Raw genomic sequence first — 16,411 nt, 5'->3', positions numbered from 1 at the left:
TACTTCATCTCAAATATTAAAAAATTTTTTTTTCTGAGTAAAATGGCCTCCACAGAGCCCAGTGATTTTCTTAAAAAGGGTTTCTTTTTAATTTAAAAAAAAAAAAAAAAATTTTTTTTTTTTTTTTTTTTGATAAAAATGGAAGATGTAAAATGTGGGAAGAGGAACAAGAGGGTTGCTTGATTTGCATTTCAAATGGTGAGGGGACTGGGAGGACACTGCGGAGGAGAGGGAACCCTGACTCCTGAGGCCCCTCTGCCCTCGCAGCTCTGCTCTCCCCAGACTCTGGCTGCACCACCAGGAACACAGAACAAAAGTCGTAAGTACAAGAGACCAAATGCGAGGCTTCTTTGTCATGGCCGTGGCCGGCTGGGCGGTCGCGTGTGCAAATGCAGCAGGCCCCGCCCCGCCGATATAAGGTGCGCGGCTGTGGACGCGGCTCGGGCTCGTGGTGGCGGGGGGCAGGGGGCGACGCTCAGTGCCCCAGGCACCCCTCACTTCTCCACCTTCTTGGCTTTCTTCAGGATGTCGCATTTCTTTCTGTTGGGGCGGCGGCAGCGTTCGTCGATGCTCGGGATACATTCGTAGTGCCACACCTCCTCCATCTTCTCCACCGGGTACACGGCCTCCACGTAGTGGCGGATGAGCCGCAAGCGTGTGGGGTCCAGCTGCTTCTTGTTGCACGCTCCAGAGTGGTTGTACTGCAGCCGCAGGTTCTCGGCGGTGAAGAGTTCGGGGAAGAGCCTGACGAGCAGCCGGGCGGCGAAGTTGCCCACGGAGAGGCTCTGCTGCACGATCTCGCGCACTTCCTTGTCGGACAGCAGGTACGGCGAAGGCACCGGGAAGTCGGGCGAGGGCACCACCAGCTCGTCCAGGGGGATCTTGCAGAAGTCCTTGCTGCTCCTTTCGGGAGGCAGAGGGGGCCCCTCAAATTCCTCCCGGAACCGCTCGGGGTTGATTGCATAGCTGGCCAGGTCCCTGCACTCAGGGCCCGGCACGTGGACCTTGCGCTGCTGCTGGTAGGAGCGCCTCTGCTCCGTGTCCCGGCGCCGGCAGCGCTCGTCCAGTTTGCCCACGAACTCCAGTGTCCAGACACGGTCATTCTTGGCCCGTGGGTAGAGCAGCTGCACGTAGTGGCGGATGAGCTTGATACGGGAAGGGTCCAGCTGCTTCTTGCCCAGGGAGCCGCTGCAGTTGTACTGCTTGCGCAGGTTCTCGTGGGTGAAGAGCTCCGGGAACAGGTGCACCAGCAGGCGCGAGGCAAAGTTGCCAATGGACAAGCTGCTCTCATAGATGCTGCGCAGCTGCTCCTTGCTCAGCAGGCAGTCGGCGCCTGGCACCTCGAAGTCGGGCTGCGGAATCTCCAGCTTGTCGAAGTCGATGGGCACCAGCCAGATCTTCTTGGACCGCCGGCCGGGCCGCTCGCCCTCGAAGCTGTCTTCCACCTTGACCACGGAGATGTCATCGGGCAGGCTGGACGAGTCGTAGCAGTCGTCTCGCGGGGGCTCGCCCTCACTGCCCGCGTCCAGCCCCAGGCCCTCCAGCTCGTCGTTGATGCGCTGGGCACACTGCTGCAGCCAGGCCTCCTCCTCCTGCATGTCGGGGAAGTAGATCTCTGTGTAGTTGCGGATGATCTGCAGCCGCTGCGGGTCCAGCTCCTGCTTACCGCCATCCCCGTAGCAGCTGTACTGCTCACCCAGCTTCCGGTGGTCGAAGAGCTCGGGGAAGAGCCGGTGCAAAAGGAAGACCGCGAATTCGCCAGGGGATGAGGCCTCATCCAGCAACTCGGTGAGGTCCTGCGTGTCCACCACATGATCAGAGGCAATGGTGCTGCTGCGGTCCAGGGACAGGGCCTCCTCCTGCTCCTTGCTGTCCAGGAAGTGGCCAGCGTCCACCTGGGGCTCTGCCTCGAAGAAGCCAGACACCTGGCCGCTGGGCTGGCTGTCCTCCATTTCCCTCTGGGCCCAGAAGCGGCTGAAGAAGTCGTTCAGCTGGGGCAGGCACTCGGCCTGCCACACGGCTGTGTCCTTCACTGATGGGTAGTAGACCTCCACGTAGTTCCGGATAAGCTGCAGGTGCAGCGACTCCAGCTTCCGCTTGGCCGCAAAGCCGCAGGCGCCACAGCCCCGGGAGAAGTCCACGTCACTGAAGAGCTCTGGGAAGAGCTGCACCAGCAGGCGGCAGGCCAGGTCGCCGCCAGACAGGCTCTGGTCCACGATCTGCTTGAGCTCGGCCGCCGTGAGCTGGTACTCGGGCGGCGGCTGGAACTTGGCCACCATCTCAGTGGGGCTCACCTGCTTCTTGATTCGGCTCACCTCCAGGGAGAGCAGGTCCACCTTACTGTGCAGCTGCGACATGTTGGAGGAGAGCGTGTTGAGCATGTAGAACATCTTCTGGATGAGAAAGTAGATGTTGGGGTCGCTGTCGGTGGCTGCTGCAGGGCCACCAGTGTCCCGCTTCTGTGTCTCATTCAGAAGCCGCAGTGGTGAGGGGCTGTTGCTGGGGTTCACCTTCTCTGAGAGCTCATAGGTGTTGAGCATGTCCCCCGTGGGAGGGTTCTTCTTCTCCATGATCTTGTGTGAGATGCCGTACAGAGGCTTCTTGTAGGAGGGCGTGCTCACGTCGTGGCCAGGCTCCTCCTCGCTGGGCCACACGGAGCCCGAGTTCTTGCCCCGGCCTGCTGGCTCCCCATTGCCCTGGCAGGGCGAGCTGTTCTCCCGGTTCCGCATGCCTGCTAGGAGCGTCTGGAAGACAAAAAGTACATCAGGTGAGGGTTCTGTCACACACAGAGGGGCCCAGGTCAATCTCAGGAGCCTGTGAGAAAGTGTTTCCCTTGCCTGAGAACCGTTCTTTGGGTCCAGAACACACCACTAACACAAACCTGCATCCCAGGGCCAAACTTGCTTGCTCTCCCTAATCCCTGAGAGGCTCAGGCTGGACCCCAGAGGCTTTCAATTCCTGGAGGACACCATCCCTAAACTTCCTGTCCACAGACCGAACACAGATGCTGACAAGGCCTGGCAAGAGCCCATGAGGGATGGGAGAGAGACCCCAGAAACAAGAAGTGCTCCTGTGGCAACCTGGCTATGGACAGGTCACCTCATTGCCCTGACTGCTCTCAGACAGGCAGGAGTCCTGCCAACGGCATCTACAGAAAGCACAGCCTGTTGTCCAGTCTGCAGACTCTAGGAGAGCAGGCGTCTCTACTCTGGACAGCTCCCAAGATGCACGGTGCTGAGCATGGAAAAACTGGAGTGTAGAGAGCCACAGTCAGCTGCCAACTCTACCACTGCCTGGAGTCATGTCTTATTTCACACTGAAAAGGCGCAGAATTGCCCCAAGCCCAACCAACTGCGGATTCTGTGAAGTGATGAGGCCTCCTAGGCTTCTAAGTCTCAGTCTCCTAGTTCCAGCAGCCCTTCTCAATGAGAACGGCTGAAGAGTTTTAAGCCCCAGGTTCTAAAGCACCCACTGTGTGTAATGAATTGACACCTTTCCTATACATCTAGAAAGGTACTTTCTATGTACTCTCCAGCCTTGCTCAATAGAAAACAGTGAGAGAATTAATGATTTCAGGAATTATCTCAACTTGCCCAAGGTTGGCATACTTTGCAGGTCCACTCTCAATGTACTTCCAGGGCCTGTTTGAGATGCCAAAGCTTGAGTCCAAACTTCATACCAGAAGGCGACTGCCCAGACCATTTGGGATCCTAGAGTCCTTATTGCTTTCATTAGTGGTTTTCCCTAATGCTAGGCCCTGTGTGGTTTAAGAGGTTTACTGACATTTATATGGACAAATGATTTTCAACACAGGTTCAAAGGCAATTCAGTAGAGAAAGGAGAATCTTTTCAACAAATGATGCTAGAAATATTGGACATACATGTGCAAAAAAAAAAAAAAGGAAAAAACTTTCATCCTACATGTATCATATAAAAAATGGATCATGGATATAAAAATAAAAACTAACTTAAAATTCTGGGCTTCCCTTGTAGCTCAGCTGGTAGAGAATCCACCTGCAGTGTGGGAGACCTGGGTTCGATCCCTTGGTTAGGAAGACCCCCTGGAGAAGGGAAAGGCTACCCACTCCAGTATTCTAGTCTGGAGAATTCCAGGGACTGTATAGTTGATGGGGTTGCAAAGAGCACGACTGAGCAACTTTCACTTTTCACTTTCAAATTAAAATACTAACACCTCTAAAAGAAAACATAAGAGCAATCCTTTACAACACTGTTTTAGGCAAATACTTCTCAGATATAACACAGAAGCATGATCCATAAGAAAACAAATTAATAAACTGGACTTCATCAAAATTTAAAACTTCTTTAAAAATGAAAAACAAGCCTAGACTGGAAGAAATAAGACATATCATTTATCTGATAAAGGACCTGAATCCAGATTACATAAAGAACACTCAAACTCAATGACACATAACCCAATTAAGTTTCAACAGTCACTTCGGAGAAGCTATATAAATGGCAGATAAGCACATACAAAGATGCTCAGTGGGACTTTCATGGAGGTACAGTGGTTAAGACTCCACATTTCCACTGCACAGGGCATGGGCTGGATCCCTGATCACGGAACTAAGATCCTGTATAATAGATGCTTAGGAACATGCACGACATTAAAACCACACTGAGATAGCATATCGCTCCCCACAAGGATGGGTATAATAAAAAAAAAGAGATGATACTGAGTGATAGAGATGACATGAAGGAACTGGAACTCTCATAGGCTGCTAGGGTAGATATAAAATGGTATAACCACCTTGGAAAACAGTTGGTATTTTTTTTTTTAAGAAGTTATACGTTGGACCATATGATCCAGGTATTCCATTCCTAGTTATTTATTTACCAAGCAAAATGAAAGCACATGATCAAATACTTTTATGCAGATGTTCATGGCAGCCCTGTTTATAAACAGCTCCCAACTGGAAACAACCCTAATTTTTATGAACAAGTATATAGATATACTGTGTTTACAGCAGAGTACTACTCAGCAACAGAGCTGACCAACCTGGTACTCATGATGAACCTCAAAATAATTAAGCTGAGTAAAAGAAACCAGATAGATAAGAGGCCTGTAGGACGCCATTCGTATAAAATTCTAAAAAAGGCAAACTCATCTTTAGTGACAGAAAGCAGGGGAAAGGATGTAAAGGGACACAAGGCAACTTTCACGGTAACAGGTCATGATATGTTTCTCATCTTGATTGTGGTGTGGTTTCACTGGTATGTAGACATCAAAACATATCAAATGGTATGTTTTAAATATGCTGTTCATTACATTTCGGTCATAAACCTGTTTTTGACAAATGTTGAATTTGACCCCAAAGTATACTGGAATATATTTTTGAGGGCCTATTTAAGCAGAAGAGCTAACTGGAGAGCAGTGGTGGGTGTCAGGGGAGCAGGTAGGGTTGAAGCACAAAGCATGTTCTTCCAGACATATGCGAGCCTCGGGCAACTAGAAAATGGAAGAGAACAAAGTGCCTCCTTAGGATGCTGGGGAAAAATATGGTTGTGTAGCCTGATCTATCGCAGCACTTCTGAAAGTCTAATGTCCATATGAATCTCCTGGGATCTAGTGAAAATACAGATTCTGATTCGAGGCTCTACATTTCTAACAAGCCATTGGGCCTCGCTGGATGGCCAGGGCTGGGAAGACAGTGTTTATCCCGGGTTTATCTCATTCAGGCAGATTCAGTGTCATTTGTAAGCCTTCAGATAACACAAATGCCAGCACGACACAGTACATGAGGTGCTTTACTCTTGCAACCTTAAAAAAAAAAAAAAATAGGGAAAAGAGACAATCTCTGGAGGGACTGCCCCTACAGCGGCAGGTGAGCGACACAAAGGCCCGAGGTGGCAAGAGCCCACGGACAGTCTCCCTGTGCATGTCCCCGTGCCCCCTGCACGGGAGCTGGGAGTCCTTGCCGCTGGAGCGTCATGGAATTCCCCAGACCCTCTTTTTTAGATAATGGAATCATCAGACTCATATTAAACACCGGTTAATTTTTCTCCTGCATCTCTGCTGACAACAACCATGCAAAAGAACACCTACCTTACTCTCTCAGGAACCTGAAAAATAATGGGATTCTTTCAAATGTTTTAATTATCCCATATATGTGTATGTTATTCACTCAGTTATATCCGACTCTTTGCGACCCCATGGACTATAGCCTGCCAGGCTCCTCTGTCCATGAAATTCTCCAGTCAAGAACACTAGAGTGGGTAGCCATTCCTTTCTCCAGGAGATCTTACCAACCCTGGGATGGAACTTGGGTCTCCTGCATTGCAGGCAGATTCTTTACCATCTGAGCCACCAGGGAAGCTCTAACTATCCCACAGAGGTAACCAAAAACAAACCTGATGAAGGGTCAGAGATCCCTGACCCTCCTACTACTGCCCATGAGCAGAGGACCAGGGGCCTACTTGGCTAGAGCGAGCCTGCTGCCCACCCCTCTCCCTCGTGGGGTTTCCTCCCTGAGACCTATCTGTACCTTCACCACACTGCATGATGGTTACACGTGGGACCTGGTCTTCCCTACTCCATCTCCAGTGTCCTGCAAAGTGCCTGGGACACACAGCGCTCACTGAACCTTTGTTAAGCAGGGTAAAGTGTCTACCACTCTCAAATAAATGCTTAAGAAAAATGTTCAAAGAGGCCACTAGCTTCATGAATAACATGAGTGTAGAGAAGTATAAGGCCTCCCTGGTGGCTCAGTGGTAAAGAACCTACCTGCCAATGCAGGAGACACGGGTTCGATTCGATCCCTGGGTCGAGAAGATCCCCTGGAGGAGGAAATGGCAACCCATTCCAGTATTCTTGCGTGGAAAACCTCATGGACAGAAGAGCCTGGTGGGCTACATTCCGTGGGGTTGCAGAAGAGTCGCACGTATCTAAATACGACTACAGTCCATGGAATCACAAAAGGTCACACACAACTTAGCGACTAAACAACAAAAATAAGAGAGGTATAAAGGAGTGGATGGGTCCTCTGCGTGACCCCTGACATGTCAGCTTCCTGTGTGTAACTCAGGAATATATAATGGTCCCTGTCTCAGGTACCAGGGTAGCTATGAGGACCTAATGAGATAATGAATATGACACGCCGAACCCGTGTCTGAATAGCAGTAAGTGCTTAATAAATATTTACTGTTATATTACAATTATTATTAACAGTGTTCTTCCCAAGCCAGAGCAGTGACAATTCTATGGGCTTTTTATTGAACTAGTTGTAATGATTACTCTTAACTATTAAATAAAGCGGGGAACTTAAGAACGTAACATGAGTTAAGGAAGGTATAAGTAACTTAAGAACTTAAATGAAAGGAGAACTTTCCTCCAGTGTAGCACTGTAAGTCACTCATGGAAGGAATTCTTAGAGGTCTGTTTGCCCTAAAGGTTGGGCTGGGAGGAGTCCAAGAAGCACAGGTGAGCTCAAGGTGGGGTTTCAGACTCTTTTCAGTTCTTTAGTTCTGCTGTCTGGCAGAGAGCAAAGGATAATTTTAAAAAGGAAGGAAGAAAGGAAAGAAACCACATACACACATCAGAAATATGGAGAAAGGATGGAATGGAAATGGTTGAAAAATCTTTACCCCTGAGGCAGCATGTTTGGAACTGTGGGTTGTCATATGACCCGTTCAGAAATGATGACACTGATTTGATGGGTCAAGACCAGCATAAAAGAGGGAGGGAAGGAGGAAGTGTGAAAGACAGATAGGAAGGAAGAAAGAAAACAACAGAAAATATCAGAGGGCACTGCACACAGTAAATACATTCAACAAGTTTTATTCTATTTCAAATATGTGAACCGAATGGCTCTATAAGGTGGATTTACAACTGTGGGTCCCTGTTGAAAACCATTGCCCTAATAAATTGAAATCTTCTTACTTGCTAATTTCTATAGATTATAAATAAGATTTTTAGCAATTTACTCACCATTAAATTTTATTGCACCAAAATAATTTTGGAGGTCCTATGGATTATGAGATTTCCATGAGGTTTTACCAATGTAGAGAAATTTGAGTGTGTAATGCCAATTATTAAAGAAAATCATAATTATATTACAACTGATTTTGGAAAGGGACAAGCAAAGGCTTTGTAACAAGCAGTTCCACTAATACATTTAAAATAAGATTCTATGCAGAGAGAGGTCACCAGAAACTCACATGCCATGCAACAAGAGTACATGTTTTTGAAGGGGATCTGCCTTCATTAACACTTGGAGTAGGAAGTAAGTACAGAGAAAAGTTTTTGGGTGAACTGTTTGAACAAAACAAACAGAAGCAGTTTGACTCCCCCCACATTCCTACTGCAGGCAGAGGCCAGAGTCGATCAGAACTGGAAATCCCCCCAATAACTCTCACTAGTCAGCCTCATTAATAAAAATATTTCAGTTTCTACCAGGCATGTTAGAAACACTGCCATCAATACAAACATTTTTGGCTAACTTGCTTGAATAAAAATTAAGTTAGAGTCCCAGCAGAGGGCAATATTCCTTGCTCCCAGAGACCTTGGATACACAATTCAACATAGAACATTACACAAGCACCAAAGGGAAGGTCCTAAGATATGCCCACATTGATGTTCTGTCCACTCAGTGCTCCATTTAATTCCACAAACACTGCCAAGATATGATGATGGGCTGGCTGCATTTGCTGCTGCTGATAAAATCTCTGCTCAGCTGTCTAGGAGTATCAAGAAATCTTTAAATCTGTGCTACTTGGCACTGGTGTCTGGCTGACACCATTCCCAACTCTCCAAGGCTCATCTTCCAACCATATGGGAACTCTGCTACACAGCTCAGGCTCTGCAGTACCAGCATCTCTGCTGGATCCAATCACACATTTCATTCTTCTGCTAGCACTCAGACCCAAGCCGGAATGCCCAACTCTCTCAGCTGGAGAATCTGACTGATCGAAAAGAAGCTGACGTAGGTTACCAGTGAGGCATGAGTAGGTTATTAAGAGGAGATCCCACGTGTCTATGCCCAGTGACATCTCGGGGACTGGGTCACCACAGAGAGGCTCCCAGCACCGAGTATCTTCTTCAGGACTCCAAATCCAAGAGCAGTCACTGAATTCAGTTCAACGAAAGAGGAATGGCTAAATGGTGCCCAGAGAGTCAGCAAACTGGAACACCAAGAAAGCAGCATGCCTCCAGAGGAGGGAATTGAGGATTGATGTGGCATCAAGGGCAGACCATAAAAAAGGGCTCCTAAGAGGCTGGCAGCACCACTCACCTCCAGAAAATTGAGGCAGGGGTGATGCTTTTCAATTTTAATAGAACGTTTATCTTCATCATCATCATCCTTAAATAACCAGGTATAGCTAGTGATAAGGAATAGATAAGCTGTCTACCACACAGAGCCAGTAAACAAATATTACAAGACCCTGGGGACAAAGGGAACAAGCCCGTCTCTGCCCTCATTGTTTTTATCCTTTGGGTCATCCTTACACTGCCGACAGTGTACGGCAAGGATGAAGAATGTGCTAACATGCCCCCCAAAAATAAGAATCTGGGGGGATAAAGCAACTATAATGAGGGGAGAAGAGAAAGACCATAGGGATGGCCAAATATCAGAGCAGGAGCTCCTCACAGCATCTTACAAACACCCCACAATCCTCAGGGTCATCAGTGTTTAAGCACAGTTCCAAATCAAGCAGGCGTGGGAGTGCTAGCTTCTCTGAGCTTCACTCAACTGGGAAGGGCCACGGTGCCTATCCGCTCGGGCTGCTGTGGAAATGATGACGAACCTCCAGTTGGGACCACAGTGAATGACACTTAGGAGGTCTTCAGTACATTTGCACTGATTGAATGAGATGGCATTTCCACTCTCCAGTTGAAAAACAAACCACAGACACACTTTAGGATTAAAAACAAAGACACAAGGAACCCCAGGAGAACAAAGCTAACTTCTACCTGGCACAGGGCTCTTGAATATCACTCCCACTTCTGTGAATAAAAAGATGATTAGCAATAAAAATGCTGGCTACTCACCTCCCACATCTGCTGAATTTGGCAATGGTGCCTTTCCCAGTGGAAGCGCCAAATATGTCTTTATACAGCCTTTTGTTAAATTTTTGGAGGGAGGTTTTATTTTTCTTCTAAGTATTGCACTAAATGTCACTCGTGAACAGGCCTTCAGCACTGATAGGGGCTTGAAGTGATGGACCTTTAGCATCAGGGCTGCCAATCAATTCCTCCCCCTCACCCTCATCCCCTTCCTTGGGACCAAGGGAGAAGATGGAAAGTGCTCAGAATCAAGGGCGTTCAGGCCTGGGGTGTCTGGGAAGGCATCAGAAGGCCTCTCTTGGCAATTCCATGCCATTTTCCTCCTGGAGGCAGCTGAATACTGACCGTAATGGGTGGTAGTTGGAGATGGGAGTTAGGGAGAAAAAACCCAACACTCTGAAAGCTGACGTGGGGCAGGCTCTGTGCTGGGCTTGTCTTGATGCTCCACATAAGGAACCAATAAGGGAGCTGTGTCACTCCCATCACCATAGAGGGACCTGAGTTTGGGAGGTCATGGTACCAGCCAAAGGCTCCATGGTGAACTCCCCCTTATATGACTCCAGGCTCCAATCATTCTGGAAATGACCATTCCTACAGGCTGGATCAGAGAAGATGGGGCTCACCTCCTTGATATGGAGCAGGGTGCTGAGTGTTCTAAGCCACTCCTGACACCTCACACCAGGAACAAGGCTCCCCCACTGGTGTTCTGGCACTTGACTTTAACTTACATGGAGGAGATACTAATTCTCTCATCACTGTTATATGGATTAAATGAAACAAGAAAAGGTATGTGGGGCTTCCCTAGTGGCTCAGTGGTAAAGAATCCGTCTGCCAATGCAGGAAACACAGGTTCAGTCCCTGGTCTGGGAAGATGCCAAGGAGCAATTAAGCCCATGTGTCACAACTATTGAGCCTGTGTTCCTCAACCTGAGAAGTCCACACACAACTACAGAGTAGCCTCTGCTTGCTGCAGCTAGAGAAAAGCCCTCACAGCAACAAAAACCCAGCACAGCCAAAAATAAAATAAATAAATGAATGTAACCCTCAATGTTCCATGATGTGGAATGCAGATGAGTCCTTATTATAATGTAATGTAAACATGCATATTGAAATCCAGTGAAAATCTTAAATCTCATGACTTAGCCAGTTAAGAAAAAGGATAGTTTTTACTTTTCAAAGGCTCACTAAATCTCTAAAACCTATCAACTCCCAATCTGCTATAGCATCTAATAGAGAATTGAAACAAACCAAGAGCAACCCAGGGAGTCCCAGGCTGACACCCCATGTATGACAGTGAGCTCTGAAACTTGAGCTCTGTTGGATAGACATGAAGAAGTTGAAATGCCTACCTGAGTCCCCCAAAAAGTGTGTGTGTATGCGCGGTGGGGAGGCTATCTTGGGAAAATGTTCTGCTAAGAGTTTAAGGTGTGAGCTGGCTCTCTGCAGGGAGGCTCTGCTGACCAGGCATTCTCATCTCCCAAACTCCCCTCTCTTCTCAGTCTTCACTGTTGTGTGAATCTGTCTTGTCTCCCATGGGGACTGCAGGCTGCTCGAGGGGACCACTGTGACCAGTTTCATTTTCTCTCACTCAGAATTCAGCCAAGTTCAATATAACCAGCAGGTGATTAAGAAATAAACCAAATTTATAAAATAGGTAGGTTAGGGGTAACAGGCATATTATAAAATAATTGCCCTCTTTACAAAAAGATTCACTGAACAAGCTCCCCAAATAAATACAAAAGATGGACCTGATTTAGGAAAAGCCCAGCTGAGCCTCACTTACTCCAGTAAGGTGCAGGCTATGTGAAATGTAGTAGGCTTTCATTAACAGTCCTTGCTGTCAACAAGTTCCTGCTTTCCCAGTAAGCCCTCACCTCGGGAATAAGCCGCCGCCTCTTCACGCTCGGGACCGAGTCCAGCGGGCCCTCACCACCCAGGGGCTTTCTCTTGCTGGAGTCCTGGAGAGCAGTGAAGACGCCATCCAGAGGGTGCTTCTCGGAGGACCTGGAATTCACTGAGCAGTCCAGGGCAGCATCTTCGGCCTCCGTCTCCACTTTCACAGTGTTATTTTTTAGAACTGTGGCAGAGAAGAAATGGGGCTCAGTGGGGAGACCACTGGGTAGTGCCTGGTTTAGCAGGTCCCCAAGCACCAGGTTTTATGCAGCTACCTTTTGATATTCTCACTCAGATAACAGTGTCAAGAGTAATAATCAATGAAACTGGCTTTCCAACCAACCAATTGATATTTCACCACCCTAGTCATGCTGTACACTAATATATTCTAAGAACATTCAGTTTAAAGCAGCTTTTAAAGTCTTTTCTTGGAGAAGGGAGAAGAGATGGAAGGAGAAAAACACACTACTCTATTAAATGGTGCTTTTAAAAAAGTAACCCTGGAAAGATACATAAGATACCGTAAGTGTGAGTGGAGAAGGATGGCAATCAGTAATGAGGAGACTTTTCCTTGATTTTTCATTGTGTATCTTTTAATACTGGGTTGGCCAAAAGGTTTGTTAAGTTTTTCCCATAAGATAGCTCTAGTAGCTCTTAATTGTCTTTAATTTCATCCGAAACAATTTTGTTAGACTGTACTCTGACAGCTATCATATCAGTGTGCATTAAAAAAAAAAAAAAAAAAATTGGTGAATTTTTATGCAGCCATTTTAATATTGAAGATGGAAGAAGAAAAAGCAACGTTTTCAGTATACTATGTTTTATTCCTTCAAGAGAGGTAAAAATGCAACTGAAACACACAAAAAAGATTTGAGCAGTGTTTGGAGAAGGTGCTATGATTGATCAAATGCATCAAAAGTGGACTGCGAAGTTTCATGCTAGAGATTTCTCACTGGACAATGCTCCACGGTCATGCAGACCAGTTTAAGTTGGTAGTGATCAAATCAAGACATTAATTGAGCACAATCAACATTATACCACTCAGGAGAGAGCCAACATATTCCTAATACCCCAATCAAGCACTGAAAATCATTTTCTCCAGCTTGGTTATGTTAAATTGCTTTGATGTTTGGGTTCCATATAAGTTAAGCGAAAAAAACCTTGACAGCATTTCCAGATGCAATTCTCTACTTAAATGTAACAAAAATCGTCCATTTTTAAAACAAATTGTGATGGGTGATGAAATGTGAATATTGTATAAAAATGTGGAACAGAAGAGATCACGGGGCAAACAAAATTAACCGCCACCAACCACACCAAAAATGTCTTCATCCAAAGAAGTTGATGTGTGTATATGGTGGGATTAGAAGGGAGTCCTCTGCTATAAACTCCTTCTGGAAAACCAGTCAGTTCCAACAAGTAGTGCTCCCAATTAAGCCAACTGAAAGCAGTACTTGACAAAAAGTGTCTGGAACTAGTCAACTGAAAACGCATGATTTTCCATCAGGATAATGCAAGACCTCATGTTTCTTTTGATGACCAGGCAAAAACTGTTAACAGCTTGGCTGGGAAGTTCTGATTCATCCTCTGTATTCACCAGACACGGCACCTTCAAATGTCCATCTATTTTGGTCTTTACAAAATTCTCTTAATGGAAAAAACCTCAATTCCCTAGAAGATTGTAAAAGGCACCTGGAATAGTTCTTTGCTCAAAAAGATAAAAAGTTTTAGGATGATGGAATTATGAAGTTGCCTGAAAAATGGCAAAAGGTAGTGAAACACAACAGTGAGTATATTGTTCAATAAAGTTCCTGGCAAAAATGAAAAATGTGTCTTTTAGTGTTACTTTAAAAACCAAAGGAACTTTTTGGCCAATCCAGTAGTTTTGAACCACGTGAATATATCTTGAAAAAAGTATTAAGTTAAACTACTTTTTAAAAAGAGCCTTTTTTTTTTTTTTACCTTCTTCTACATCTTCACTGAATTCAGTTGCGTTCATCTTCTGTTCCACTAAAAGAAAAGACAAAGGCAAAGTCTTGACTTATTGTCTATTTTTTAAAATTTCACCCACCCATAAGAAATCCCCTTATCCTCCCAACCCTGGCTCTGGGTAATAGAAGGTTAGTTGATATGACTGCAACATCAAGGAAAACTGCATCCTCTTGTTTGCAAATGCTCAGAAGCAGCCAAGCCTCCTGTGCGCCTGCTGAGAGTTCTTCTCCAAGACTTTATGTAGGCAGAATGCATCTTAAAGCATCAACTCAGAGCCAGTTATGGAACGAAAGGATCTGAGAAACTCAAGGCTTACAAAAAACCTCAGTTTGGATGATCTGTTAGTCCCTGCCTTAAACATCTAACCACAATGTGAAAAGCTGACAAAGGTCCACTGCAGGCTGTGGAACCTGTGAAGCTGAGCTGAGGTCCTAAGACTCCAGGTGGTCCAAAAAGACCTATGCCGTCCATGAGGGCGGCCACTAGTCACGCGCGGCTCCAGAGGACACGAAATGTGGCCAGTCCAAATGGAGATGTGGTGTAAGATACATGCTGGATTTCAAAGACTCAGCAGGGCAAAAAGAATGTAAAATATCTCGTTAATAATTTTTATACTGATTACATGTTAAAATGATAATATTTCAGATTTATTGGGCTAAGTATTAAAATTAATTTCACCTTTTTAAAAATAGCACCGAGAATAGTGCCATACATTATAGCACTATGTGAGTGCCACTAGAAAGTTTAAAATCGCACATGTGGCTTTCACTACCATTATTGGATGATGCTGGTCTAGCCCTTTCTTCAGAACAAAGAGGAGAGAGGCACTGTGGGTTCTTAAAGCTCCTGAGCTCCATACAATCTGGTCCAAACCACTCTATTTATTGATGAGGGAATGAGATTGGAGGGGTTGGCGGTACCTCCTTCGTATGGGCTGCAGGGTCTGGTGGAGAATCAGGGGTTGGTTTCCCTGCCCCAGACGAAATGGAATGGACATCATAGTTAAAAGCACCATCACGCCTCTGAGATTCCCCAAGTGACATAACAGCATGTCCATAAATAGGATAAAGTATAAATGAGGTAGTAACGTTGGAAAAAAATATACATGACACCCTTTACTGATGACATTGAGGAGTTGTGGTTCTTACCACTGGTGAAGCTGCCTGCAAGTACTTGGTGCCCATTCCAGTTACTGGTCAGAGGGCAGCAGCTGTAACTTCAAGAAATTTGTATAAGGAAGAGGGATGCTATCTACAAAGTTCAGTAAACCATTCACCAAGTAGCTGTGGAATGGTGTGCGGTACTGTTTTAGGTGAATGGAGGGGCAACCGGAGGATGACCTGTGACCTGTGCCCAGGCTAACAACTTCAAAGGCCACTGATAAGAGCTATGTACAGTGCACGGCACTGTGCTCAGTCATCACAATTAGTTCATGACAGGAACCACTTTCTTCATCCTTGTGCTACTAATTTTCAAAGGAATGAATAAGAAATTTTAAGATTTATTTGAAACTGAAATTACACTGAAATTAATTACTACTTATTAAACTATCTACTATCTGAAAAAAACATGCAGGGGAGATTGAGTGAATATAGACAGTAAGTCAACTTCAAGGGGTCAAGAACTATTTTACCAGAGGTGAATTTTTATCAAAGACAATCTCTACTGTATTCCAGGGAAATAAACCTCAAATCTGGGTGTCTCTGAGGGAAGAGTTAGTTTCAAGTAGGTAGCAGGGCATCAATACTCTTTTCAGACAGCAGGGTTGGCCAACGCTGGGCAGAAACTCAGGCCTGACTGGTAAGGGGCTTCTCAAGGAGATGAGAATGAGCCTCCTCACCCCAACCTTGACCAAGACTGGGCTGCCACCTGCCCCTGGAGCCCCTACTGCACAGCCACAGACCCGGTCTCCTCAAGTGAGAGACAGCCAGACAGCAGAGGAGGAAAGAATGCAGGGCTGCGGGACAGGGCACAGTGTACAAAACCAATCACATTCTGGAGAGGAAAGGTAGGAAAGGGAGAAGGTGGCACAAGGTTTATTTGGGAGTGGTGCATGGTGAAAATCTACAAAGCCTCTCTGGCTAAGCAGAAAGCATGAAAAGGACAAGTGACTCCCAGAGGAAAAGAAAACAGGAGTTGATGAGAAAATCCGGCAGAGAATCACAGGCACCGAGCAAAGATGGTGTGGATACAGGACACCCCACTTCAGAGGAGCGGCGTGCGTGGGGGTCCCCACGAGAGTGCAACTCGGTGAGCACCACCGTGTGACACCACCAACTCAGCATCTGAATCCCAAGCTCCCCCAATTCCCGAGGCAGAAGGTGATGAACGAAGGGTACACACCTGAGCCACCTGCGGGTGGGAGGAGAGCCGGAGGGGGCTGCGTAGCCTCACGGGTGAGGTGGGAGGCAGGGGTGGCGGCTTCCTGGGCACTCAGGGCGCTCAGAGTGCATCTGCTTTGGAAAACATTTCCGTGTTCATTTATAGACCAGTGACAGATGCTAG

The 16,411-nt window shown here is 46.5% G+C and overlaps 1 protein-coding gene across 4 annotated transcripts in view; it reads right to left on the bottom strand.

The window, feature by feature from the left end:
• Positions 1-326: 326 nt before the first annotated feature.
• BEND3 (BEN domain containing 3) overlaps positions 327-16,411 on the bottom strand; it is a 46,912-nt gene continuing 30,827 nt past the window's right edge. For 2 of the 4 annotated variants that reach the window (XM_081526862.1, XM_081526860.1), the window contains 4 exons: positions 16,250-16,359; positions 13,877-13,924; positions 11,896-12,098; positions 327-2,744 (listed from right to left, as the gene is read on the bottom strand). In XM_081526862.1, the coding sequence (XP_081382988.1) occupies positions 495-2,744; positions 11,896-12,098; positions 13,877-13,924; positions 16,250-16,359 (2,611 nt within the window). In that variant the 3' untranslated portion in view covers positions 327-494. Of the gene's footprint in view, positions 2,745-11,895; positions 12,099-13,876; positions 13,925-16,249; positions 16,363-16,411 lie in introns of all 4 variants that reach the window. The other 2 variants (XM_081526859.1, XM_081526863.1) reach the window with 2 other exon arrangements.

This window comes from Giraffa tippelskirchi, chromosome 9 (assembly GCF_054371585.1).
Source record: "Giraffa tippelskirchi isolate mGirTip1 chromosome 9, T2T-mGirTip1v1.2.pri, whole genome shotgun sequence".
Taxonomy (NCBI): Eukaryota; Metazoa; Chordata; class Mammalia; order Artiodactyla; family Giraffidae; genus Giraffa; species Giraffa tippelskirchi.
The sequence above is the reverse complement of the archived record's forward strand: the minus strand, read 5'-3'. Positions and strand labels throughout refer to the sequence as shown.